General features: G+C 46.3%; 1 protein-coding gene across 3 annotated transcripts in view; it reads left to right on the forward strand.

The window, feature by feature from the left end:
* The window catches only part of DPF3 (double PHD fingers 3), a 256,883-nt gene that overhangs the window by 201,616 nt on the left and 27,607 nt on the right, over window positions 1–27,660 (forward strand). Inside the window, exons 9-10 of one of the 3 annotated variants that reach the window (XR_013967128.1) lie at window positions 481–1,897; window positions 9,370–9,900. The exons of 1 other annotated variant lie outside the window; for it this stretch is intronic. Coding sequence is in view for 1 of the 2 variants with exons in the window: in XM_080808593.1 (XP_080664719.1) it covers window positions 9,370–9,497 (128 nt within the window). In the remaining variant the exon portion in view is untranslated. Of the gene's footprint in view, window positions 1–480; window positions 1,898–9,369; window positions 10,356–27,660 lie in introns of those variants that run through there. One more of the 3 variants, XM_080808593.1, reaches the window with a different exon arrangement.

Raw genomic sequence — 27,660 nt, forward strand, 5'->3', positions numbered from 1 at the left:
CATCTCGAATGGGTTATCTGACAGTAATACCTTTGTAAAGCTACTGTCAAAGCGAAGGACAAACAGTGTTCAAAGAAACACCAACTGAAAACACCAAAGAAATACCAACCAGGCTTAAAAACCACTAAGGCAACTCCTTATCTGGGGCGGGGCTGAGCGGGCATGCATGCGTATGTATGCGGACAGAAGAGGAGAAGGACAGACTGCGGTTGAATCTGTCGCTGTCAGAGCTGTGGACACATGCATTATCGTAGAGATGGTGCCTTTCTGGGGCGGGAGGAATCCTTTCCCCCTGAAATGTTGGTTTTGTCCCGTGACCCTGAATCCCAGTCGCCGGGTGATGCACCCAGCTAATCCCTTTTGGTGTGAAAGGGTTTTTGGTCTTGCTATTAAGAGTAACGTTGTAAGAATGTAATAAGAATATTAATAATGCTGTCTGTTGCTTAACCCATGTGCTGATATATTCATCATACATGTCAGCTCATTTGGGAGGAGAAGGCAGGAAGGAGGAGGCAACGGCCGCAGCACGCACCACGGAGGACTTATTCGGTTCCACGTCAGAAAGTGACACGTCAACTTTCCACGGCTTTGATGAGGACGATTTGGAAGAGCCTCGCTCCTGCCGAGGACGCCGCAGTGGTCGGGGTTCACCCACAGCAGATAAAAAGGGCAGTTGCTAAACCCACGGAACAGACTCTCTGGGCGACTAGCCGTCGCCCTCTGACTTTGGTCACTATTTTGGGTCTGATATACATTTTTTTTAATGAAAGTCAACTTTAGGTTTTCCCTTCATCCTTGCTTTTTCCCTCTCTCCTTCCACACGCATCCTTCCCACCCCCTTGCCCCCGTGTCTTGGGTAGGTACAACAGAAGCACAAACTACTGAAACAAAACAGAACAAAAGAGTAGGATAACAGTCCTTCAGAGAGATGCCATCATGACGTGCTGTTCATTTTCCGTAGAAATGGGAAGTTAGGTGGATTGTCTCTCTTTGGGGGAGGTGGGGGGGGTGGGGAATCTTTTTGACATGAGCAGAGTCAATTTCCTCAGTTTTCCTATTTATTGGCAAAATGAAGAGAGGAGGAACATTGGGTTTGGAAACAAAGAATGAATAACATTAAAATGATTATTTATGTGTTCTAGCTATTATTAGAAATGGACCTTTTTTTCTTGAGAGAGAGAGAGAGAAGGGAAATCAAAGCCATGGACGCGATATCCTGCTTGGGAGAGAGCCGCTGGGGGAGGGATTGATTCAAAGACACCTAGTCGGGAGGATTTCCTCGCTGGGAGATGATGGCACTTTTGTACCCCACGGAGTGTGTGGCTCCCTACAGCAGACCCCCTCCCCATTTCTGCTCCCTGACCTTTCCATCTTCCTCCCTGCTTTCGAGAAAATGTCAGCAGCTCCTGGGAAGTCTGGGCCTCCGTGTGTGGCCTCCCTCCAGTGCCTGGGCCCCGACTGCCAGCGCCTCCTGGGCTCCTCCCGGCACCGGCATAGCCGCGGTGGCGTCGTCCCTGGGCTTCTCCTCACTTTCCTTCTGGTGAAGAGCAATTTCCAAACACAAGAACGGAATACAAAAGGAAAGTCATGGACTTGGTAGTGACAAAGCAACCCGAGGCCACGCTCACGGACAGAAGAATGATACCTCACAGTATACGTCCCTCTCCCCTGGCCCCTGTTGACAAACATAAATTCCCGTTGGACGATCAAGTCTCCCGTGTTTCTTCTTCTATTTTTTTTTTTATAGTGCCCTCCAGGCACTTTGTTTTATGTTTCCAATAGCACCTCCTGAAATAAACCAAAGCAACACTTGTTCAAGGTCCCTGGGGCGATGGAGAAGACCGTTCACCTTGTTGGCAGTCCCAAGAAGGAACAGCTGTGCAGTCCTAGTTCAAAGGTACGTCTCAGCTGGCCTGTCTTACAGGGAGGGCAAAACCATCATAGTTGTTTTCTGTTGTTGTTGTTTTTTGTTAGTTAGTTTGTTTTTTCTTTCCTTTTTTCCTTTTCCTCCCCTGGCTCGTCTTTTGTTTTCCTGGGCTCACACCCCCTTGTTAGTATGGGCCTGGCTATGGGTGTAGAGTGTCTTCCCCCCGGCCCTCTGCGTCCTGTGCGTGCATGCTTCCCCATGTGGGCCTGGGCCTAGTGTGGCAACTGAGGCTTGCTTGGACTGTGGGAGGGACCCCGTACGGAGAATGGTGGGCTTGTGGCTTCTGGCTTCAACCGTAAGAGAAAGTGGCTGGGGAAGTGCTTGGCTCCCTCTGCCTTCCTTGGCTGCACCTGGTGGGTGGAGACCAGGGATCTGAGGCTGGGGCTGGCTGCTGTACTTGGGTGGAATGAAAGAGTGCGGCCACCGGGGTCTGCATGTCTAGGGCGGTGTTCCCTGCTCCACGGACCGACTTAGCTGCCAAGGGGATGAGTCCACATTAAAGAGGACGTCTGATTAGGAAAACACTGAGCTGCTGATCTGAAGATCCTAAACTTCCACTAAGTGTGGTCAGGGTCTCCGGCCTCCATGAGAGCACAGGTCCAGAGACACGGGTATTGCCATGTGGCTTGGGTTGGGAGAGCCAAGTAGCCGCCACCCAGGCAACAGGCTGCTTCTAAGTGTCTGGGAAGATCTACTTTGACAATCCAGACTTTGGGAATCTTCATGAATGAGACCTCTCCTTAAAATAACAAACCCACCGAACAAAAGCCAAGACTAAGCAAAGAAACCCACGAATGGACACTTTGTGCTCCCCTGGTAGCCTGAGACAGAAAGAATTTCTACTTTTCTCCTGCTTGAAGTGTGTAAGTGCTGGCCTGGGCATTTGCTCTCAGTCGTGAGAGAATGAAAGGAACAACCTCATCCATTTTTGGGATGTCTTGCCTAGTCTCTATGTGGCCCTGCTCCTAGAGAATATAGGATAAACCCCCCATGTTGTAATATTCCTGTCCTGCATGCTCACCTGTGTGAAAAAGCCCACCTAGTTGGTTCCCGTTGACTTCTGCTAAGGGGGTACAACCCGTTCTTGCTGTCCTCCTCCTCCTTGTCATCTGTTCTGTCGCTTTGACTTAGATGTTGGATTCATAGCATTGCGACTTGCTCTCATTGGTGAAGTGTGAGCTTCTATGTTAATAAAAATATGTCCAACCAATCTATACGATCATTTGAAATCTGTGTAGTGGTTTGTAGTCATAACATTTTCAATGACAGCTTGCCTTTGAACTTGAAACTAAACAAAAAACCCAAAACTTAATTTAAATTATAAAAAGCCACCTAATTTCAGAGTCTAGCTTGGGGTTCTAAAGGAGAACCCCAAGGAAGACCTAACAAGGCAACGTCCCATGGAAAGATTTATCCAAGGGTGGCTGTTGCTTCTCTATTTTAATTTTACGAGCAGAGCCTGATCTTCAGTTTCTCCTTTTGGGGGTAGTAGACGTTCTCATCTTTCTCAGTTGGTGTGACCAACCGAGCATGGTAACGTATCCTCGCATGGCCTGAGTCCCTGGTCTCACCTTGCTTATAGTATCTTTCAACAGACTCAGAATTTACATCTTTTCAAAAAAAAAAAAAAACCAAAAAAAAAAAAAAAAACAAGAAGAAACCAGAGAGGACTTTGAAGATGATCAAGTTCAAATTTTCCACTTTTCAACTGGGAAAGATCAATCCAGAGAGGTTGAGTGAGGTTTGAGGGAGTGGAGTGAACGTGGCTTTGAAAACAAATGTCTTAAGGTGAAGGAAGGGAACTCAGAGGAGGCACAGGAGGAGGAAGCTGGCTGTGGTGGGTTTCTGAATGCCTGCACGGTTGATGTTATACCTTTGTCCCCCTTTCTTTCTATAACAACCACTGACGTTTATGTACCAGGCATTGTTCTGAGTGCTTTCCCTAGGACAGTTCCTTTGAGCCTCATGATTAACCCAGGAGGTAGGTGCTTCTATTAGCCCCAATTTACGGATACGGAATCTGAGGCTTAATACTAAGGTTCAGGGATGTCCTAAGGCCTCACAGTTAATAAGGAGCCAGGTTTTGATCCCTGGCAGCCTGACTCCAGGACCTGTATTCCTTTATTATTGTTCTGTGGTACCACTTTCATGGTCCTATATATGGAATATAGGAATATATGAAATACATCCATATATATTTTTTAATTTTTTATTTATAAGTTTTTAAAGTTTGGATGTCATTAGTTTATTATAAAAGAGAGACATGGAAATTCTTTACATGGTGAGAGCTTTCAGAGTTCAGTGGAATGGGCGGCTTCCTGTGATGCCTTTTCAATAGTGATTTTTTTCCCAGTCTACGTACGTCCCAACAGTGTCACGCATCACCTCTAAATAAAAACGAATCCTTGTCATCTAGAACTACTTCCGTGCCTCTGTGTCTTGGGGGAAAAACTTTATTTCCAACTTTCACGCTGACTGGTTGATTCTTTCCACCCCTTCCTTTAGAGCCTGAGCCAACAAGCTAGTACAGTTGATGATAATACTTTTCCTTGATTTTTTCTGGAATCAGAATGCCTCCTTTGGTTATGGTTTTGGCTGCACTTCTTTCAACTAATGCTCCTTTTCCAACTACTACTTGGTCAAAAAGGGGAAGATATAGAAAGGTAGGTAGGTAGATAGAGAGCCCTTGTTTTTTCTCAGGTCCAATCAAAGAAAGGGGTGTTGTAATGAATATAGCTTTGAAAGATAACCTTATTAAAGACAATTTTAAAATGGAAGAGTAAACAATTAGATCCCCCCAAAGACAATTTCAATTAAAATTCAGTGCAGAATATTGCAGAGAACTCATCTTCTTTCTAAACTATCAATTCTAGACATTTCCCCCCTGACTGACGTCTATTAGGAACAAAGCCCTTTTTTTTTGGTGACCTCAGGAGTTGCAAGAGCTGTGCCAGCAGTCAACACATCTATCATTTTGTTGTTGCTCTTGTTAAATAAGTGTCACTCCTCAAATTCAATATAAAAGAAATTACGATCATTAAGATGAAAAAGATCTGACTAGCATCCTTTGTCCTCAGCTCAGGAAAACACCACCGAAAATGCTTCAGACACGTCACCAAAGTTTCTGAGTCTTAGCTCAAAAATAGGAAAACCAAAGATACAGAACTTTCTAAATTTGTTACAACCTTCCAATCCCCTGGGGAGAACTGTTGATGTAAAAGCGATGACTGTTGTTGTCTATCTGATGTTTTTTTCCCACCTAGAACAATCTAATCCTTTATTTCTGTTACTGAGACTGTGTTGAGATCAGGTTCTCTATCCTGTAACCCTGGGAGTGAGAAATACGCTTTTAATTTTTTAAAGGTACTTTAAAGTCAGTAAGGCAATTTGCTACTGGTATTTTAGAGAGAAGGATTTAATAAAAATATGATGTTCACATCCATTGTACCCCTTTAAACCTTCCTGCTTACTTTGCATCTCTCTACGCACCTAATGGGCTGCGGCCCGATATTGCCTTTAGATAGCACTTGAGGGAACACAAGATCATTACTCGGGGAGAGAACTAAAAGCTGTTTGGAGGTACTCACTTCATGGTGGAATAAAATTAATTAATATTATCCCAGTATGCCCCCTGTTACATCTGATGAATATGATCTTAAACATGTACTTAAAGTTTGAGCAGCTTCATGTAGTAGGAATTTTTCTGCAGGAGATTTTGTTTAGCTTTTGGACATGAAGTTAATTGTGTTGTAAATTCTTGGAGTGAGGCATTTTTGATCCCAACGAGTAGAAACCTAGAGTAGAAATAAAAAGTTCTGGGTTCCGGACCCAGTCCCTGTGTGATTTTGTTGCCATGAACCTCTGCCTCAGTTTCTCTATCCTCAGCATGTGGATGTTTCTTACCCTATCATAATATATAACCAAGATTTTCTCATGACGATTCTTAAAACCACCACGTGGGATAGGATAGATGTCATTCGTTCCCATGTTACTGATGGGGAAACAGACTGACCACATTAGGTAACTGAAGTTCCAGCCTTGGTAAGCGGTGTTTGGATCTTCTGATAATCTTTTCTCAGTCTATACTGACTTCTCCTGTAGATCATAGTTTTGAGATTTATTGAGTAAAATCAGTAAAGCTTTTGCGGTCTTTCATTCAAGACCTCATCGGATTGAGAGGAGGTATTTGATGCTATAAAAACAAAACAAGACAGAACAGAATCGCATTAGAGTCCTGCTGAGACAGAGCAACGTTGAAGTTCTTGTGAACTTTCCCAGGGAACTGAGGTCGAGCTTCTTAAACGGGCAGTGTTTTGGTGGTGACATCGGGGAAGGGGTGAGGGTGGGTGGGATGAATGGCAGGGAGTAAACACTTCACAAGCCCAAGTGCTTCTAACACTGAAGAATTGAATTATATGATACTGTTTTGCTCAATAAAAGTGATTTCTGACCATTTTCTCAAAATGGAAAAACCATTCTGATTGATTGATTTACAGAATACCGAGAATGATGGAAGAACACTGTCAGAACTGAATTATTAGCTAAAAAGCATTGTCAGTTAGGTTTTCAAAGTATCTCCATACTGGCCTTCAACCAATGACGAAGGCCTAAAAATTGTTAATTTTGAAATAATTTCAGATTTACAAGGAACTCACGCAAATAACACAAAGATTTCTTACGTACTCTTAGATTCTTCAAATGATCTCAATAAACAGATCGCGATCAGGAAATTAATATTGGTGCAGTACTAATAATCGCACTAATAATGTCCTTTTTCTGGTCCAGGATTCATGTAGGATCACATGTTCTATTTAGTTGTCATGTCCTCTTAAAGTCCTTTAATCTGGAGTAGTTAGTTCCAGAGTCTGTCTTTGTCTTTCATACCGTGAAGTTAGTCAATTCCTAGGAAGTCCTTCTCTTTGGGATTGTGTATTGTTTCCTAAGGGCTACAGTCGGGTTATGAATTTGGATAAGAGTACCGTAGAAATGGTGTTGCATCCTTCTCGGGCCTCGTGTGAGGGGGCACATGATTGATTTATCCCATGATTGGTGACTCAGACATTTGTCCTTTCAGCTCAGGTTCAGGCTAGTATATTTATATACTTTGCATGATAATATTTTTATTCATATATGCCTTTGTTTATTTGGCGACTAGCGGCTGAATAACAGTGGACTGTGTATGACTCTTCAGCCCTGTGAAGGATAGGCTGAAGTTAAACATGGGACCAATGGATTTGGTGTCCTCTGGAGTTTTGGCAATCCAGGTGGGCAGAGCAGATAGTCACAAGTAGTTAAAAAATGAGTGAGAGCATCGTGGGGTGATATGTGATTTTTTTTTGCTGGGGATCACAGTAGCCAGGGAGATTTTCTTAGAGTGCTTATTACAACATGACTGCAGTCTTTCTCATCAAACAGATGGTGTGTTCCTTGAGGGCAAAGATGATGTCATTCATGTCCCTTGGACAGTGCCTGACACCATTGTGCCATAATTATTTGTTGAAATAAACTGAGAACTGAGCAATGTTTCTGAGCTAATTAGTGGAAGGGTTTAGTGTCTCATTCCATACATGGTGGATGTTCAATAAATACCGTGGACAGACAGGTTGGAGAGGACATATCTGGACACAGTATCTATTGGTCACGTCAGAGGGGGACTCGTTCTCCAGGAACCAGTGAGGTAGTGATGGGGGGTGGGAGGTCAGGAGGGAGAATGAGGGTGTGAGGACAGGGGTAAGGGGAATGTTGAAGATGTATGTAGGGATGGAAAGGTAGCCTCCTTGAAGCGGATTGAAAGCAGAAGACTGAGAGGCAGTGAGACATTTTTGATAGCCTGCATTTTGCCCAGCCAGAGGAAATGAAGGAGGAAATGGATGTTAGGAGGACAAGGTTGAGAACCAACCAGCTATTTTCTAGGTGGCTTCAATGGGGGCAAATAAGAATGTGTGTGTGTGTGTGTGTGTGTGTTGCGGGGGTCAAGGATGGAAATTTGAGGAAATTGAAAGGGCATGAGGGTATGGTATGAGACAGACTCACTAGAAGAGTGGTAGATGGTATCCGACGGGAGGGGTTGCAGGCACTGAGAGAGGCACAGAAAGACTCCTGCAAGGGAGTGAAAATTTGGGTGCCCAGTAAGGGAACACTTGGCAGGCACCTGTGGGAGGTCTGAACGCCAACTAGTTTTATCAGTAGAGTGAAGGGATGAGCACTAGGGCAGAGGACCAGAGTCTGGGAAAGGGTACCGGGAAAGCAGACTTGAGAGGTGAGACCATGGGAAGGCATGGGATGGGATTCAGGGGAAGGAAATAGGAGCAGATGGAGGGAGAGGGCTTGGTGGTGGGTAGAGGTGAGGCTCTTCTCAGCCTCCATCTGAAACCATTAAGTAGATAGATAGAGGCTCAGTCTTGGAAGCATCTATAACAGTCCTGTACCCCTGAGCACTGAGCAATGACTTGGTATTAGAAAGAAAGATGGAGGATGGCGGAGGGTGGGTGGTGGTCAACTGAGCAGCTTATTTGGCTTTGAACTTTGGTCCTTGCTGCCTTGGCCATTTTCAAGTTGGGCCCCTCCTTCCCCTGCCGCCCAGCCCAACATGACATGCTTAGGGGTGCCTACCTCTGCTCTCTGCTTCTGGGGTGAAATGTGATAGTACTTGGTTGTATTCCTTTGTGTGGAATACTCCATTCCAAGACTGAAATAACTTAGCAGGTTTCATTTCGGCTAGAAGTAAAATCCACTCCCGGATAGTACTCATCCAGGCTAATAAACCCATCAGGACTGAACTGCCACCAGGTTCCAAGGCCGACAATTGGGATCACTGGGCTAGTTGAGAACTCGAATGCATCTTTGGGCTTGGGTCTCTCCCTGGGTAATTCTGACAGCCTGGAATCACCTGGGGTTGGGGTTGAGGGTACGTGCGTGAAGGCTTAGGGCCCAGTGGGGTATCCGTTGGGGCTTTTGTCACCGCCACTGGTCCTACACCCTAGAACTACACATTTCCACTTAGGTGACAGGCAGACCGATTGTACTGGAACGGTCCTTCTGGGGTCTTTTAACAGCAGAAAGATCCAGCAAACCAAGCAGAGGAGAAAGAACAATAGATTTTGCCAGCTCCCAGTTTCACCTACTCTACCCCCTAGGGACTGAAAATCCCGCCGTGTCCTTGTGTCCCCCGGTTGCCGCGGGCGCAGATGACCTGCCCCATCGCTGGCTGATCTCGTGCTGCTGGTGCTCGCGGCACAGGAGACGCTGGCCTGGCTCTCCTTGCACAGAGCTGTGGGCTCATGCGCATGGCCGTAGGTAGTATGTTCTCAACCTTCCTTCTTTTGTTTTTTCTTTTCAACTCATTTCATTGCCATCACCTCCTTAATTTGAATCTTTCCTTTTTTAGATAGTTGTCCTGTACTGTTGTTTTGTTTTATCTTTCATTGCCTTTCCCTCTGCAGTCAACTCTCTGACCTGGGGACTCCCGCATCCTCCAAGCAAGCCATTTCCGAAGAAGGTGACAAGAAGCCACGTTGATTTACGCCTCCTCCTCCTCCTCTTCCTCTTCCCTTGCCTGGCCCCCTCCTGAGCGTGTGTTTCAGCCAACACAGGAGCCTGGATTGTGGAAAAGCCTCTAGTGCGACTCAGCTCAGTTCAGAGAAGTCTCGGGAATGGCCTAAGTTTGTGCAATAAGAAGATTTTTTTTTTCCTTTTTTTAAATTCTTCATTACATTTTCTTTGAGTGTCTGTGAGAAAGTACCCAGGTCAGACTGGAATTGCTCTACAATAGAAATAACTGAACACGAACAAACTGATGAAAAAAAAAAAAAGAGTAAACTATTTTATTTATTTCAATATTTAAAAGAAAAAAGTGCTGACGTGGCACCGTATTTTTGTTTAAAGTACCTTCTACTTCGAAAGTTAAAAGCAATTTTGTGAAGACACGAAATCAAAAGAGTACTTAATGTAAAATAAAGACTGCCTATTAACTCTAAGGAAAAATACCCCACATTTTTAATAAGAAAATAAAGATCAACTCTGCTCTCTCAGGCTTTTAAAAAAGCCATTCATGTATGTGCTTTAGGTATTTTTATTTCTGCGAGTTGGTAAGTGAGGAGTGATTGTTTTTTTTTTTTTTTCCCTTCTTCAAAATTCTGTTGAAAGTGTTGGTGATGTTATATGGTTATGTGTTAAGACGTGACCGAAATAAATTAGCCGCAAAGGCTATCAGGAGTCTCTCCACCCCTGCCCCCCCCCAAAAAAAACCCCTCTCCCTGCCCCCTCCCCATAGGCAATCCCCATTTATCTGGATGTCAAGAAGCAGCTCGCCTTCTGGTCGTCATGTCTGATGAGGCCTAGTTCAGAAAGGAATTCCATCTAGTGATTAACCGTATCTCTGCGAGTGCCACATTTTCAAACACAGAGAGCTTTGTTTTAAAATAATGCAGTGAAGAGAGAGAGAGAAAAAAAAAAGGACGACAAAATATGCATCAGCTGAGGTGATACTCATTTGGTCGCCCAACAGCTTCCAGAGGAGACTGGCAAAGGGAGCCTTCTGCTGGTCTGGCTTTGGGGGGCCTAATGTTCTAGAGTGTCCCCAGGGGCAAGGAAGGCCAGCCTGAGTGACAGAAGCCTCAAGCTCCGTTGCTCTTGGGGGTGAAGGAGAAAGGCGCGTGTTCTAAGGTGTTCCCTTGTGGCCATGTGGGTGACAGTGAACGTGATGGCTATGAAATGTAATTCAGCTCTGTGTCTGTGGCCTAGCAGAGGAGCTGGGCTGACTGGCTGGGCCACTCCGTTCTACTCCAGGTCTTCTGTGTGCCCATGTTCTTGACCTTGTCTCACTTGCAAACAGAGTCATCATCATGAACGTACAGCCTCATGCCGGATATACCCTCATCAGCAAGTCCTTGAGTTTCAGTGTTACTGAAATGGGTCTGAGCTTGCGAATCTCTCTTGCCTTTGAAAGGGGAGATTGGATGGCACAGACGTCCCGCTAGCCCCTTCAGCTTTCTCATTCAAGGCCAGTCCCGGGGGGAGCTCACGGAGAACGTCTTTGTATACTTCTGAAGCCCTTTTCGGTGACATTTTCTGATAGAAAAGGTCCCTTTTCAAAATGCTAATAATTATAATAATAACCCACTCTCCAACCAACTCCCGCAAGTTATAATGTGTAGAATTGTGATAAAGCTTTGCATAATGTAGGGTTTGTATCAAATTTGTGTAAGTTTCTGTTAAATAAAAGCCTGTTTCCAATGCTCCTATAGCATCTCTGTAAATTTTGCTTTACTGACCTCATCCTACTTGAGTTCGACTTTCATACCGTCTTGAAAGGCTTCTGCCCACTTACACGCCCAAGGCGTGTTGAACCTTATTGTTTTATTCAGAAGTGGAGTGCAGAACGGTGGTTGCCGCTGGCTCAGCTGAGAGGTGGTTGGCTTGGGAAGTGAACGGTGCCCAGAGCTGGTGCCAGTACCTGGTCTCTGAGTCCAGAGTTGCTGTCACCTACCTATCGTCACCACAGCCATTGTCACTCTCTCCATGGAGAAACTCTTTACGTGTCCAGACTTGAGATACCTGTCGAATGTTGCTGTTATATCTGGACCAAGAATAGTTTGGCATAAGAATGCAAGATTTAGTGTGTGTTTGGAAAAATCTGGGAGGTTAATGTTTCCATTGCCTGAGAAGTGCTCTTGGTATAGTGTCCCCATGCTGCCAATCAGTACCGCTGTCAACCAGACCTTATGACAGGTCTCTTCTTGTGCGTGGAAGTGAATACTTTTCTTGGTTGGGCGCTCTAGGTCAGGTGGAACCAGACCAGCCTTTCAGGCCATGTCTTGCCCTCTGAGCATTGTCACATTGTGATATTTATTATGGGCATATACGTTTCTCTCGCAGTTAAAAGCTCCCCCCATCCATATACTCTCCTTAGGCTTTTGTTTTCTTTCTATTGTCATATAATACACATTATATAATATTTACCATTTTAATGTTCAGTGGCATTAAGTGCATTCACACTGTTGGACAGCCATCACCTTTGTCCATCTTCAGAACTTTTTCATCTCCAATGGGAACTCTGTGCCTGTTAAATAGAACTCCTCATTCTCTCCTCTCTTGAGCCCCTGGCTACCCCTATTCTACTTTCTGTCTCTGTGAATAAGGCTGCTCTAGGTATCTCATATAAGTGGAATCATACGGTATTTGTCCTTTAGTGACAGCCTTATTTCTCTTAGCATAATGTCTTCAGGATTATCTCTATTGTAGCAGGTGTCAGAATGTCCATCCTTAAGGCTGAGTGACATTCCATGGTATGCATACACCACATTTTATTTACCCATTCATCTGTTGATAGATACTCAGTGTAAATAGGTTTTTCACATTTATTACATTATCACCCACTTCCTATAGTGACTTAAATTTGAGACACTAGACACAATTCAGAGGTCACCAATAGGATTAAATATCTTCTTAGGGGGGAAATTGCACCTGAAGTCTTCCTTCTAATTTATGACCTAGAAAAGGGGACCTTGATTCTGATGAGCAAACATTTTCTTTGTGTAAAGTAGATCTTACCCCATGACATAGGCTCTCTTTGTAGGTATTGTCTTTGGGCTGCTTTTAGGGATAAGATGTCTAGCACGCAGCTGTAGTACCAGTGCAAATAAGAAGGATTAGAGGGGACCCAGTAGAATCATTTGTCTTTAATGGTGGCCCATGAGGGTAGGGAGGGCCTTTTTCAAATGATAGTGAGTTGTTGGCAAAGTTTGCATGTGGTTTATTCCTGTAGAGGGTCACTGATCAAGAGAGAGGTGGAAAGTATACATGTGAGCCAAAGAATGAGAAAGAGAAAAATCACTTTCCTCATCCATTTGGAAATATATTAGCTCCTATCAAAGGTTAGTTCTGGGGTCAAATTCAGATGCCTACAGAGCAGGTATCTTCAGTGAGTGAAGCAGGCCAGGCATGAGAAAATTAGCAGTGCCAGGGAAAGGGGGCAGCCCTTGACACTCAACCTTAGGACATGTGGAGACCCTAGGCAGTGGGAGGGAGTATATGGAGCCAGACAGCACCCATGCTTTGAATGGGACAGCTGCTACCAGCTCAAGGGATACTACCAGCAGGCATGGGAGCTTAGAGTTCTCAGGTCCCAGGTTTTTCGAGAGGGACCAAAAATTCAGAAATTTTGGTGAGATCTCCCCAAAATGTTGGTAGTAAATTGAAAACACTGAAAATCAGTTTTGTGTGGACAAAAATATGAGTGTGTATCAGACACCCTTTGATGACTTTGGGACAGCCTTCCCCAAGGGCTCCAGTCTAGTTAAGGTTGAAGTTGAGGATGGAATGCCTTGACCAAACTCCTTCGCTTCACCAATGGATGTGTCTAATGGTAACCTGACTTAGAATTGTCATGTGCTGGGAATGGGCCCCTGGGTTGGTCTCTGGATGGAGCTAGGTCATTATTCAGCACATTAGGGATTCAGAATGAAATTCTAGTAGAACATATTACCCTATCCAGTCCCCCTCCCTCTGCATGTAAACAAAAGGGTTTCTCTTTAAAACCATGGGTGGGACTATACAGTTTAAATATATATATATATATATATATATATATATATATATATATTTAAAGATTATATGTATATATTTAAAGATTTTATTTATTTCAGAGAGAGAGAGAAATCTTGCACATGAAAGAACATGCAAACTTGGATGGGGGAAGGGGCAGAGGAAGAAGCAGAATCCCGCTGAGCAAGGAGCCCAATGCAGGGTTTGATCCTAGTACCCTGGGATCATGACCTGAGCCGAAGGTAGATGTTTAACTGACTGAGCCACCTAGGCACTCCAAAGATATGATTTTTATTCCTTATCTTTATTTTACTTTATTCTTATAGCTGACCAGTCATCTGTTAGATCACATTCCTTATACCCTTCTTTTCTTTTCTAAGATTTCCAAATTACTCCATGTGACCAGAACTCAGTTCAAGTTATATTGTATCCCCAAAAGAGCAAATTTAGAACTTCCTTTGATTAAAAGAAATATATATGTTTTAAGTATATTAAAAAGTATATATATATAAATACATGTAATATATATAAAAGTATATATATTTATATACATATCAAAAAGTTTATATATAAAAATATATGTGTGTGTGTGTGTATATATATATATATATTTTTTTTTTTTTAAATTAGAGAGAGGGTGGGGAAAGGCAAAGGGAGAGGAAAAGAGAGAATCATAAGCAGGCTCCGTGGCCAGTGCCTAGCCCGACACGGGACTTGATCTTATGACCCTGAGACCATGACCTTGAGCCAAAATCAAGAGTCAGATATTTAACTGACTGAACCTCTCAGGTTCCCCTAAATAAATATATATTTTACAAAGCGTTCTCTGAAATGAGATGCATAGAAGATGTAAAATACTGAAAAGAAATAAAAATTCTGGAGAAATATACATATTTATATTATATATATTATTTATGTAAAAATATATATATTAAAGATTTTATTTATTTGAGAGAGAGAGAGAAAGAGAGCATGGGGCGAGCAGAGTGGGAGGGAGAGGGGCAAGCAGACTCCACACGGAGCGCAGAGCCCAACGCGGGTTCTTGACCACAGGACCCTGAGACCATGAGCTGAGCCAAAACTAGGAGCTGGATGCCCAACCAACGGAGCCACCTAGGTGCCCCGGGGTTAATTTATATTTTGTATAAAAATATATATGTCACCCCAGAGTTTTTGTTACTTAAATTTTTCTTAAGTATTTCACATCTTATATGTATCTTATTTCAGAAGGCACTACAATGGAGAAGATATTTCATGCGAAGTAGCATATACAAAAACCAGTCACTTGGGTCAGGGTTGTTTTCTTGCTTTATTTCCTTTGGTCCAGATGAGGAGAAAGCTATTCTGAATAAGCAGTTTGTTTTCCCTTCGCTTTATAACAGGGGCTCTGTAAACGTTTCCTGTAAAGGGCCAGATAGTAAATATTTCAGGCTTTGTAGTCCCGATGTCTGTTGCCCCGACTCAGGTCTGGGGTTGTAGTATGAAAGCAGGCACGGACAATATATAAAAGAATGGGCACGGCCGTCTTCCTATAAAACTTGATTTATAGAAATAAGCAGCTTGCTGTCAGATTTGGCCCATGCGCCAGAGTTTGCTGATCCTGACTCAGAAATAGAGAGTATTATACTGCCATATTGGAGGGTAGCAGTGGTGACATTTAAGGCCTTTTCTAAGCATCAGGACTCAGAGAAGAATTTCACACCACCAGGGGAAAGGCAAAGGTGCATTTCATGATCAGTAACGCAAGCTGTATTGAGGCCCATACCCAAAAATATTTTTGAGCCAAAAAATTCCATCACAAGATGTTAGAAAGCCATTAGGTTTTCTAGTTTTGGTGCCAAGTCCAGACGACAATAGTATGGTGCTTACCAAAACTACCTGTGAGTAATGTAGCCAGTTGACACGCTCGCCATACGTAATGGTGACTCTTGGAGGCGTAATGACTAATATCATTCATCTCTACCAACTTAAGTATGAAAAAGGGCCAAATTTAAAATAGCTGAATTCAGGCAAATGGCTCTTAGGAGCTAAGTCTGTGGTTGGGGTACAAGGTAAATGATAAAGGACGTATTTAGTAGAGCCCAGCTTGGGTGGCGGGGGGTTGTTGCAGTTAAAGAAATGGCCTCTTTTTGCTCCCCCAATGGCTGTGGATTCCTGAAATTGTTAGTGATTTGGTGTTGAGGTTGTTGCTGAGGTGCATTTCTTCCCAAGAGCTCCGATGCTTGTGGTCACATTAAGAATCAGAACAGTCCTTCCACTCAGTACCTCCCAGCCCAAAAGAACTGATGAGTAATTGTCTTCCCTAGATGGTAATGAAGATTCCTGATGCCAGACCTAGTACAGAATCCAAACCTTCTTACAAGTGAGTGTGGGATGGTCCTGACGGGCAGCCTCTGGGCAGGTCATGCTAGGAAGCAGCGACCTTCCCAAATTTATCAAAGAGATGCTTTTCAGCCAGTGTGAGAGGATACTCCCTTGTTTTGAGAGAATGAGTCGCTTTTCAGATTTCAGGGTGTGTGTTAGGGGTGCTTATTACTAAGTTCCCTGAGTTACTTCCAAGTTTTCTTAATAGGGTTCAGGTTTGCGATCAGTGTGTTGTATGTCTGCTCCATTTGCTCCAAGTTCCACCCTGTGATCATACCCAAGGTCACCCAGATGTTCGCTTTTAGGCATTGACTAGAAGGAGAAAGATTCTAGTAAGAAAACAGTATGTTTTACATTTTGCATAAATATGGTGCGAGGAGCACAACCCCTTGGCTACCTGATCTTTCCTTCCACCAGAATAGGAACTACTTCAGTGCGAGGCGGTAACAGTGGCCACCAATGGTTTAGTACACGCTTGACTGATGTGATTACGGTGACTGTGCTGTTAGGGATCACCTGGCAAGACACCGTCATCACAGATGGACCTGGAAGTTCTAGCGGAACTGGCTGAAGGAGCAGCGTGCTGTTTAGTTTTAAGTTAGTGTGATGCCAGGCTGTGTTATACTGGGTACAATGTGCAAGGGCTGGCAAGTGCTTCTTCACGTCTCCTTAATATTTGACACCACTGTGTTTGAATGCACTGAAAATAACTGGGAAAACCAAGAAGTACAGAAAAGAATCTTAGCAATAATTAAAGGGATGAACAATAGAGCCCTTTAAGAAAAGGCGAAAGGATTTGGGGTTAACTTGGGGAAGAAGATTGGGGCCACTTAATAACTATCATTATGTGCATCACTGAGTAAAAAGACGCTGATCTTTTTGGTCTCTAGAGAGGACAAGAGAAGTAGGGGCTGACAATCGGTTCCTTTGACATCAAGAATTTGTGACTATTGAGGCTGTTCTGACCTCACTAATAGCCAAACACTTGTGCATAGGAGTTAGGGGTGTGGGCTAGATGGCCTCTCAAGTCTCGCCAAATTTCGCAGTGCTCTGAATTGTAGTTGGGGAACCTGCGAGGTTGGTGTCTGACTCACCACCCAGGACTGGGGAGGCATGGGGAGAACTGGTCTTACGAATGCGTATTGTGATCATGAACAAAAATTACATTTCCAGGCTTGTTCCTATTCATACGGAAGCAAAGTCGCAAGGCTGTATGGGGACTTCCATTGTTTGGGTGATGTGAGACACCAGCTGGAAAGTGAATGCAGTGGCAAGAGACGTTTTCCTCCAGAGAAATGTTAAATATGTAAAAAACGAACAACGAGAAGCAACTGGAAAGGACAGTAAGGCCAAAAGGCCCCAGGAGAAAATAGTTTTGCTGACAACTCCATCTGAGTTCTGAGTTCCAAGCCAGTTCTCATCTCACTGGGCTCCCCCATGCCCAGCATCATCATCGGGGCACAGAGTTCATCCTTGCTCGTAGGACCCGGATATGATTCTCAACTTGATTTTGGTTGAACAACTTCACCAATATTCATGGTTTTCTGCTTCCCTCTCTCCAACTTTGTAGGTAGGGGAAGAAAGGTCTTATTAAAAGATAATTTTATATTTATATGTATGAAACAAAAACTCTGCTTGGGAAAGGCTGTGGTCAGGCTTCTTTCTACATTAACTTAGAAAAGAACTTTTATCGTTTTGCTCTATGTTCGATTTGAACACGTAGGAGGGATTGTACTGTAATTGTTGGTGTATGAAGTCAACTTCTGAGGACCTGAAATACAAAACAGGCTGGGAATGGGGAGAGCTTGTGTAAGAAGGGGTGAAGGAACGGTGGGACGAGTTGTTGGCTTGAACGCTTAGGCTGAAATTTCTCCCTGGCTGAGTGATGGGTTCAAAGAGACTGGCAGTTTCCAATCCTGAGATGTTCTTTAGTTAAAATAGATTGTTTTCCCTCCGTAGACATCAACCTTTTTGTCCGTAATTGAGAAATATATCAATACATTTTGGCCACATACTGTTACTTTGTATAATGACCCTCCAGTTATTGGTTTGCTTTATTCTCCTGATCAATTAATCAAACACTTATTGAATGTCTTCTATGTCGCAATCCCATGCTTAGTTTTGCAGGGTATGAAAGAGAAGCAAAGGGGAGTTGAAACAAACTTCTCGGGGGTACTTTCTGTGTACTATCCCCGATAGCCTTCTTCTTCTTCTTTTTTTTGTTTTAAAGATTTTATTTATTCATTTGACAGACAGAGGTCACAAGTAGGCAGAGAGGCAGGCAGAGAGAGAGGAAGGGAAGCAGGCTCCCTGCTGAGGAGAGAGTCCGAAGTGGGGCTCGATCCCAGGACGCTGCGATCATGACCTGAGCTGAGGCTTTAACCCACTGAGCCACCCAGGCACCCCCCCGATAGGCTTCTTATAGATGTTAGCTTGTTAAAGCCATCTATCAGTCTTTTCAGGTTCAGATTCCTATTCCTATTTCACAGATATGGAAGTTGAAGCTCGGGGAGATTGAGTTGACAATGGCAGTTGTCACAGCAGGTAATGTCTGATCTTTCCAATTGAGGATTTTCTGCCTCTGACCCTCTCCACTGTTTAAGTCATCTTTTCTGTTCACGGAGAGAGGAGACAGGTGGTTACCATATTATTTAAGATGAGACCATTTATAATTAAGTGCCAAGTTGGTACAAAATGTGAGTGCCACACGGGTTGAGCAAAGGGAGTTTCTGGTGCAGGTGGAAGTAGCGGGACCATGAGTACAGTTGGGGTGAGCAAAGAGAAGACAGGCCACTGAACGTGGGATGTACCTGAGCTAAAGCTCAGAGGTGTAAGCTGCATGGTGGCGTTGCAGGCAGAGTGAGGTGAGCCTGAGTGGAGTCGGGGAAGGTCCTGGGCTGTGGAGAGAAGTCAGAGGAACACACAGAGCAGCCATGTCATGGTGAGGCTGGATCCACAATGCCGGAAACAGGAACGATGAATGGGATGTTTGGGATGGCTGTGTGAGGACAGCCAAACTCCACGTCCAGAAGTTTGGGTTCATATACTCTTCCCTACGAGACTGCCTTTGACCCTGTTGTGACTCTGGGATCGTACCCCTTGTGGGGGGAAATAAGTGGTCAGGATTCCTTCTAAATGACCCGTGATGGAACACCAGTATATCCTTTCTTCTGTGTGATGCTTGGCCAATGGAGGAAACGTTCATCTTGCTGAGTATCAAATGATTCTGCGGGCTCTTTCTACCAAGTATTATTCTGAAACTGTCTTCTAGTATCTCTGGGTTTGTAACACATTTGAGGAGGAGGATGGGTTATCCTGAGAGGCTGGTTGGCCCCAGACAGCTTTGTATCTAAGAGACTGAAATTTGGGATCAAATCGATGAGTGTCCTTTTCCTCACTTTGGAGTGAGTTGACTTGAAAAAGTGCCCTTTAGACCTACCAGTCATTGAATGGAGTTGAGGAAAATCAAGGAGAGGGGGCTCAGATTCTGGCCATTGCCCTGGTTTGGGGGAGGGGAGTGCAAGCTCGTTCTGGCCCCGCTGCCTGCTTACGCTTAGCCGTTTTCCATGTGGAGGAATCAAGTCCCGAGATTACGGTTCCTGAGTCCTCACACCCATTTCGACCTCCCGTGCTCATGTCTCCCCGCTTCTTCTCATTGGTGGGTTCTTCGCTGGCCCCCAGGGCTGAAAGAGGTGTAGCCCTGCGTGGGGAAGATACACTGTGAGTCCAAAGAGTAGGGCCATCTTCTCTGGGTGGCCAAGAACGGTTGGCATTTCCACCAGGCTCTCCAGGTTAGTTTCCTAGCAGCCTGGCAGGGTTACTGTCCCACTTAGCAGGTGCATGGGCCAAAACTCAGCAGGGTTAGGTGACGCGGTCGGCGGAGCAGGGGAGGGGAGAGCAGGGGCCGGGACTGGGCTAGACACTAGATCTCTCGTGCATTTGCCTTTGCTTATCATTTGCCTGAAATGTTCAGTGGCATTTGTGTTGTTGTGGGCATGTCCCAAAGTGGCAGAGCCCTGGACGGAGAGGGTCACCTGCCGGCACCGAATTAAACCCCCGATAGAGGAATATCCATCTTCCTTCCGAGAAAAGCGATACGATGCCAGCTTCTGGATCCACCCCTGCCCCCCCAATCCCCCCTCCCCCCCCACCTCTGCGCTCTGCCCACGCGGACATTTACGCAGCACCCGGGCCTCGTATGGCACCGTCTCACCGAACTCTGTCGAATTCTCTGTTTCCTTACTCTGCCTTTCAACTGTACGGCTGCCGCAGATCGGGTACGGCCGGCGCGCTGCGGCCCCGTGCTAACTGCGGCGGGTGCAATGTTCTGTGTCTGTTTCATGCCGCCACCTACGTCACCTACATACTGGCTTGCAATTTCACCGGGTGCCCTGCAGAAAACACCCCAGGCCTGCCTCTAATGGCACATTAGGTCCATCACAGGCAGCTCTCAGAGTTGATTTTGCCCTACAGAGGTTGAGAAGGTTGGCTTTAAAAAAGAAGTCCCTGCCCGGTGATTGGCGCAGAGAGAGATCTTCTGAGACAGCAAGTTGCCCTTCCTGCTCCCTCTCCATTAATTCCAGGAAACTCTACAGCTCGCTCTCCCCTGCCCCCATCCTCTGGGCTCCGAGCTGTGCTAATCACAGCTCATTTCTGCTGCATGCCTCATTTGGGGGAAGAGCACTCCAGGGCTCCCAAAGTATGAACGGTGAAATTAAGAACGCTTGGCCAAATGAGTCAGCCCACCGTCACTGGGACAGCCCTCTTCCTCCCCCAGAAGGCCCCTGTGCCTTGTTCCGGGGTTTACTGGGAAAGGGTTTCCCCTGGGGCTTTTCCTCTGGACCAGATGGGGTTTTGTATTGTAAAGGAGAGAAGGGGCACCAGGATTCCTGACCAATCACACGCCATCATGCGTTCTCCAGTCTCCTCACCTCCTCTAACAACCCTGGCATGTTGGGCCCATTTTACAGCTGATGGAAGAGGAGGAGGAATGACAAGCAGTGACCTGTCTGAAACCAGGCAGATGCACATGTCTCTTTGACTTCAAAAGCCGGTGCTCTTTTGTTCCTTTCTAACCATGGACTGGGGAGGGGATCCTTCTGCATCACCACCCCCCCCCGCCCGCCCCCGTCCACTTCTTAAACCAAGAGCTCTGGGCTTCTGTTCAGTCTTGTTTCCTCTCCCCCAACCTCCAATGTGAAAGTATACTTTTTTTTTTTTTTTTTTTTTTTTTTCTGTAGGAACGAGAGTCTTGCTGGCTCCTGGGATAATCCATCCTGGCTGGGAGTCCTGTTACCCCCTGGCCGGTCAGCACTGTGGGTTTAGCCAATATGCTAATGAATCTACATTTCCCAGCAAGGGCTGACGGAGGCATTGCAAAGAGCCAGCTGCCCTGGCCGGGCTCCCCTCGGCCAGGCGGCTCTGTAGGACCGAGCTAGGTGTCTGCGTGTCTGTCTGGAGGGGAGAAAGAGCTTCCTCTCAATCCCAGACACCATACTTGTCTTTTCACTGCCTCATTTTAAGGCTCCAGGCATCACCTGGTTGATCTGCTTCCAAAGAAACTCATCCTCCGTCTTTGTAAATAACAAAATCCAACCTGGTTTATTAGTCAGATGAACTCCAAGTTCCACGATACCAGTTAGGTGAGAATGTGACATTAACCAAATGAACAAACCTACCTTTTTCTTCCATCCCCCTGTTTGCTTGCTTTTTGTCCAGAGGAATGTTTCTTAGGAGGGTCCTTTTCCTGTGAAAGCCTTTAGAGTTATCCCCGTTGGGACACTTCTCTTACCCAGGAGGCCGTGGAAAAGGGAGGTGGGTGCAGAATGGACAGCACCCAGGAATATTTGGGCCCCAGGGTTTTGATGTGCATTCATCCTTCTGGAAGGCAGTGTCAGGGAGGAGTCAGCTGGCGAGGCCCAGGGGCTCTTTTTTGCTGTGGTGGCTGAACAGACGCAGGGGCGGCCCCCGGAGCAGGATGCCACAATTCCAGACCACCTGACTTACACTCCCAGGAGCCAGTCCATGCTGTAGAAAGACCTAGGAGACCTGGGCCAGCCTTCCAAGGGGCCTTGCTGCCCCCTTGCCCCATGGCCCTGAGCTGGTCACGTCACCTTCGGGGGCTCTGTGTCTTCAGGTATTTGGAGAAGCGTTTGGCCCTGGGTGGTCCCAGGCTCGCTGTGGTGCTGACAGTCAGAGGCTCTGAGGAGACTGAGTCAGGAACCTGTGAGGGAGTTAGCTGGTCTAACAGACTAGCTTTGCATTTTAACTGTGGCTTTTTGGAAGTCACGTTTTTAAGCCACGGGGTGGTGGTTCAGTGGTGGAAGTTCCAGGCCCTGTTCCGAGGGTTTGGGAAAGAGAGATGGCAGTTTGTACCTTACCCCACCCCCCCATTACTGGTTATGCTGTGGGAGCCCAGGCCTCCCCGTCCTCTCTGTCCCCCCCACCCCTGTGAATCCCCGCCTGCCCAGACCCATCTTTCTCTTCCCCTGCTTGGAGAGGCAGATGGAGAACTGACTGGGCTTGGTTAGACCAGGCATCTGCCCTGTGGTGTCCGGGGCCCCTGTGGGGGGCGCACCTGTGAAGAAGCCTTGATGTCACCCAGCTCTGGACTTGCAGAGATCAGGCTCCATCATCTCACAGGCTGGGCTCATTCACAGGAGGCTGCATTGGCCCCGACAGCCGCTCTGTCCGAGGCTGCTGGGTGCAGAGACCAGGCCTCAGAGCAGACCCAACAGAGGAGGAAACAGACAGAGTCACTGCCAAGATTTCAGAGCTCCCTCGGGGCCATGGAGGCCTGAGGCTCTGGACTCCAACTTGAGTGCTCTCCTCTTTGGACCTCCTCCTCCAGCTCTCCCCTCTATGCAGGCTCTGTACCCCCCCTTCTGGTTTTAAGGAGCTAATTAGCTTCTTTGCCTTAAAGCCCTTCCAGTTCCTCACCTTTAACTCTGTGAGGGTCAGGTTTGGAGGTGGCCTTGGCCTGATTTTGCCCTGGGGTAATTCAGGAGTGCCTTTAATCCATGACCCTGGATTAGCTGTGGGGGCTGGGATGACACGTTCCCCCAGATCTTCACGCCCCCCTGCTGACTGCTCCGATTCCCTTCCCACTCCCCAGCCTGGAGTGTGAACAGGGGATGGGGTCGTGGAGAGGAAAGCAGGACCTTAGCACAGGAGGGCAGCCCTCTGACTGGAGAAGCCCCCGGACGCTCAGAAGGCCCAGTGCTCCCTAGAGGGTGGCCCATTGGCCCCTCAGCCTCCTCATATGAGGAGAAGGGTCTCTCCATGGTCTATCTCCTGTGACTCAGTGGTGTGGTAGTTGTTGGCACGGATGTTGGGATACGAGGCAGCCGTGCGTTGTGCTTCTGCCAACTGTTCGCTCGGACATCCTGAGTTATTCTCCCCTACTCTGAGCTTCAGCTTCTGTAGAATGGGGACAGTGACACCTGGGTCACAAGTTATTTCAAGCATTAGAGGAGGACGTGTGTTCAAAGCGTCTAGCGCTCAGGAAGCAGATTAATAAATGGGAACTGTTCGCAGTCCTAGTGCTGAATACTCTTCTGGGGAAGACTCAGAGAATTGAGTTTCTACATCTTTTTAAGAATTCAGCCAGAATTCTTGTTGTGTCTCCTGAATATGTAAGAACCCAGATCTCTTTTCTGGGTTCTTATTTTCATTCTCTTACCCATTCCTTCCAGCTTCCTTCTTTGTCTCCCGTCTCCCTCCCCACCCCATGTCCTTCACCCCAGATTTACTCGTTCTTCTTCTTCTCACTTCATCTCTCCTCTCTGTTCTCATGACTTCTAGAACCTGCGATCACCTCTTTACTTATTCATGATCCCACGTGCATCCTGGGAGTTCTGAAAGCGGGTGTCATCAGCTTTCCTGCTTGCTATGAGTTCTACCTCCCAGCTCCATGAAGATACTGTAGCCCCCACAACGGCAGGCTCCCCTCCTGGCTTTAGGGTCCCCACCCCTCTTGAGATGGAGATTTTTCCACGGTGATCCTCTGCCATCTTGGATCTTTCTTACTTTTAGTCTTTGAGTTCCCAGCCACCATGGTAGGGGGATATGTGAGTGTGGAACTCAGGGCGCAGGTCTGTGCTGGAGAGATCAATTTGAGAATTACAAGTGTGTAGATGATATTTGGGGGCAAGTGAGTTTAACTAGATAAAAATAAGGGTCTAGAGTTAGAAAGAAGAGGGGATTCCAGCAAAGGAGATTGATAAGGGATAGCTGGGAATGTGGAGGGAGGACAGGAGAGCGCAGAAAGGGGATGGGGGGTGCCGGCCCTTTCAGGGAGTCAGGCTGAAAAGAGGAACAGAAATTGGGTCCTTGGTAGAGGGGATGCTCAGTCAGGAAGGATCTCTTTGAAAGACGGGAGCTCTTACAGTGTGTTTGTACGCCAGCAGAACTGTTGACTAGAGAGAGAAATGGATGCCAGAGGAAAGAACAGCAGCAACAGAGTTCTCAAGGAGGTGTGAGAGTTTGGGATCCAGGCACAATTAGCCTTGGGTAGGAGCTGGGAGAGTTTGTTTCTGATAATAGGAGGGGCACAGGTGCAAAGGGCCGCTGGGGGGATGTGCATGGAGAAGATGAGATCATTTTATTTTGATGACAAATGTATTTTTTCAATGAAATAAGGAGAGTGTGAGGAAGTGATACAAGCTCTGGGAGACTGGAGAAAATGGAAAGGTGTGGGAGAGTGGTTTGCCCAGGGAGATGTGGGGGTACTGCCAAGATTTGTGGTGGCCATTTCAAAGGAGGCTGGTCAGCACCATGGCTGGGGTACAGGCACAGAGCAGGCAAGGCTTGGGCTTAAAGAGAGAGGGGTTTTGAAGATATGTGCACAGTTGTGACTTCAAGGATAGACGTGAAGTCTCTGGATACAGGTGTGTGAGAAGCAGCACAGGGAGGGTGGTGCGTGGTAAGGAGTTGCAGCCGGAGCTTCTGAGGAGGGAAGGAAGTGCTGGGGCACTCAGTCAGTAATGGTGACCCTGCCTCTGACGAGCTGTGCCCTTCTGCTGTGGGCTCCCCTGTTCTCCTCTTAAGATGGTTAAATAGACGCTGAAATAGAAAATGGTGGAAAGCAGTGCTTGTTCTGGGGCTAATTCATTCATCATTGCAAGAGTGTGGTTTAGTTAGCCTGCAAGACACTCAGTGGTTCGTAACAACACAATGGAAATGCCACCTTAACTCTCTCCTAACACTGGGGTAGGCACTTGGGTTTGCTCTTATTGACACAAAGGAAATTTTCTGAGCGCTTTGTTGTCTAAGGGACCTTATCTTGGGGAGACAGTGTATGTTGCCTGTCTGTAGCCCCTGAGAGGAAGCGAGGGCCTCCGGTTTATGCTCGGGACCCATGGGTCTCTGGCACACAGAACTGCTATCTGGAAGACGTAGCTTATGCCTGGACACCGGCCAGTATGAATTGATGTCTTTTGCATCCAACAATCACAGGACTGTCTGAAACACTTAAGAGTATGTCAACAGTAGGCTATGAGGTTGAGAGAAATGCAGAATTTCTGGGAATGAGAATAGAGGCTGTTGGTTGGTGCCAAAACAAAGCAGAAGAGTGGTAAAACCTTGCTTTTTCTTCTTTGTTTTTTTAAAGTGTTTTCCAGTTTAGCAAAGCAGTAGCACATACCCTATTGAAGGGTGAGGTGGGCAGGAATGGTTCTGGAGCCTCATTCGACCAAGGCAGACTCAGGATCAGAGTAGCTGGTGGACTTGCCTGTGGTCCCATATACCAGCATTGTGGCATGCTTTGCTGATGTGCGGGATCCTTGAGGACAGTCTAGGAGGCAGGGGGTCCCCAAGTGTGGCTCCAGGACTCCCACCCGTGTCAGGATCTGCATCTCCCCTGGTGATTCTTACGGGCTCTGTGGTGGGAAAGCTGCAGATCACCACAGTGGCTTTGCTTTGGCGTGGGGACAGGGGGACACCAGTGACTCTTTCCTCTCTGAAGTCCTTGTGCCCCAAAGGAAAAGAAGAACTTCCACCTCAAGGCAAGGAGCGTGAGAGAGGTGGGGCTGCTTGGGAAGGGGTTGGGAGATTAGGCAGTGTACATGGCAGTAGATAGGAACCAGAATAAGGGAACCTGATTTGATCAGCCGGCATGGGGCCTTGGCCACAAAGCAACATTAGACTCGCCATTCTTCTTCCAGGCTTGGAGCTCTGCCTCTGACCGTGGCTGCAAGGGCCTTCTATGGGAGATCACGGGCATCCTTCCTAACGTCACTCAGGGTGGCCTAGTGTGGGTGCCGAGAGTATGCACTGGCTGTGGTCCTGCAGTGCCCCCAGCCTCTCGGCATTTGGGTTTCCTTGTCCGCTTTGGTCTTTACAGAAGTAGGGCTGGGCTTGAAGGATGAATACAAATTCCAAAGGTAGGCAAAAGGTGGGAGTGGCATTTCATTGATTCTTTTTTTCTTATATGAATTACTAGTCTCCCTCCTTCAGTGAGAGTTGTTTTGGTGGAGGGCCGGGGAGAGAAGTCAGATTAGAGTGGGGATCCCAGAAAGAGAAGGAGTGGATTTGGGGCAGGGCATCTCAAAATTCACTGTGCACACGACTCACCTGGGGATCTTGTTAAAATGCAGATTTAGGTTCATAGGTCAGGAGTGGGTGTTTCTAACAAGCTCCCGGGTGATGCTCAGGCTGCTGGTTCATGGACCCCACTTTATGTAGCTGGAGTGTAGACCATCTGCTTGACAGGTTTGGCTGTGAGTGAGAGCTGAGGGATAGGACAGAGAGACCTTTGTGTGCATAGGTGTGAAGTGTTAGAAGAGCAGGTTTTGGGGGTGGGGTGGGGAGAGGGAGGAACTTGGCAAGTGTTTTTCTGTGTAGCTGTTGCATGGGGTGTAGTGGTAGTTGGGTCAGTGGTCATGAAAGAAGATGAATCTAAAAAAGGCAGTTGTGACCAGACAGCAAAGAGGCTTGTAATGCTAAGGAGCTTAGTTCTCGCCACAGTCAATGAGACACAGAGGAATTACTTAAGGAGGGGTGGGTTGATACCGCAGGAGTGCTGGTGGAGTTTTAAAAACTATTAACCACTATTTTTTTTTTTGAATCTCTTTAGAAAGGATCTTTCAGATCATTTTCTGTGAAAACAGAAGTATGTGGCTGTGGGAATACAGCCTATTCATCCAACCACCAAACATGGCCATGGTCGGGTTAGTGGTCCTAGTTGTTTGGATGGGGCTCTGACTCTGAGAAAGGGAAACAGGAGTTAAATATTTGACTGGTGAACTGCTTAAGGCTTGAATCCTTAATTCTCACAGGAGGCTTTTAACCTATTAAGCTTATCAGCTTCTGGCTCAGAGGAAGCCACTCTTTTCCTTTTATATGAAAACTCAGCTTGGTAAAGGTTGCTTGGAGGGCGGGGGGTAAGAAGGATCCAAAGGACTCAGCTGTGAGGACTGGAAGAGAATGTTCGATTGATTAGTGATGTCTGCCGTGAGTATGGGATGGAAAAGTGGCATCCGTGCCACATATTTAGCTCTCTCTGAAAGGAAGTTAGGTTTATGGTGATGTATTCTTAGTTCTCTCATTCCTATCCTTCAGGTGAACCAGAGCCATATCAGAGATGCTCATTCCATTTCCCTCGTTATGGATTGGAGTTGACCACCCCTTATCCAGAAGGGCTTTGTCAGTCTTCCAACAGTTATGAGGCTCTGGTCCACATTTACAAACTACCAGCAAAAGCTCTCCTGCTGTGGTACTCTAACATCGATGGGTGTTATTATCCTGAATAAACTACTTGTCTTAAAGCATCATTTCTATTAAATCTGAAGACAGATGCTGATACTTGGAAATAGCCATTGATTTGC

This window comes from Martes martes (assembly GCF_963455335.1).
Source record: "Martes martes genome assembly, chromosome: 7".
Classification (NCBI taxonomy): Eukaryota; Metazoa; Chordata; class Mammalia; order Carnivora; family Mustelidae; genus Martes; species Martes martes.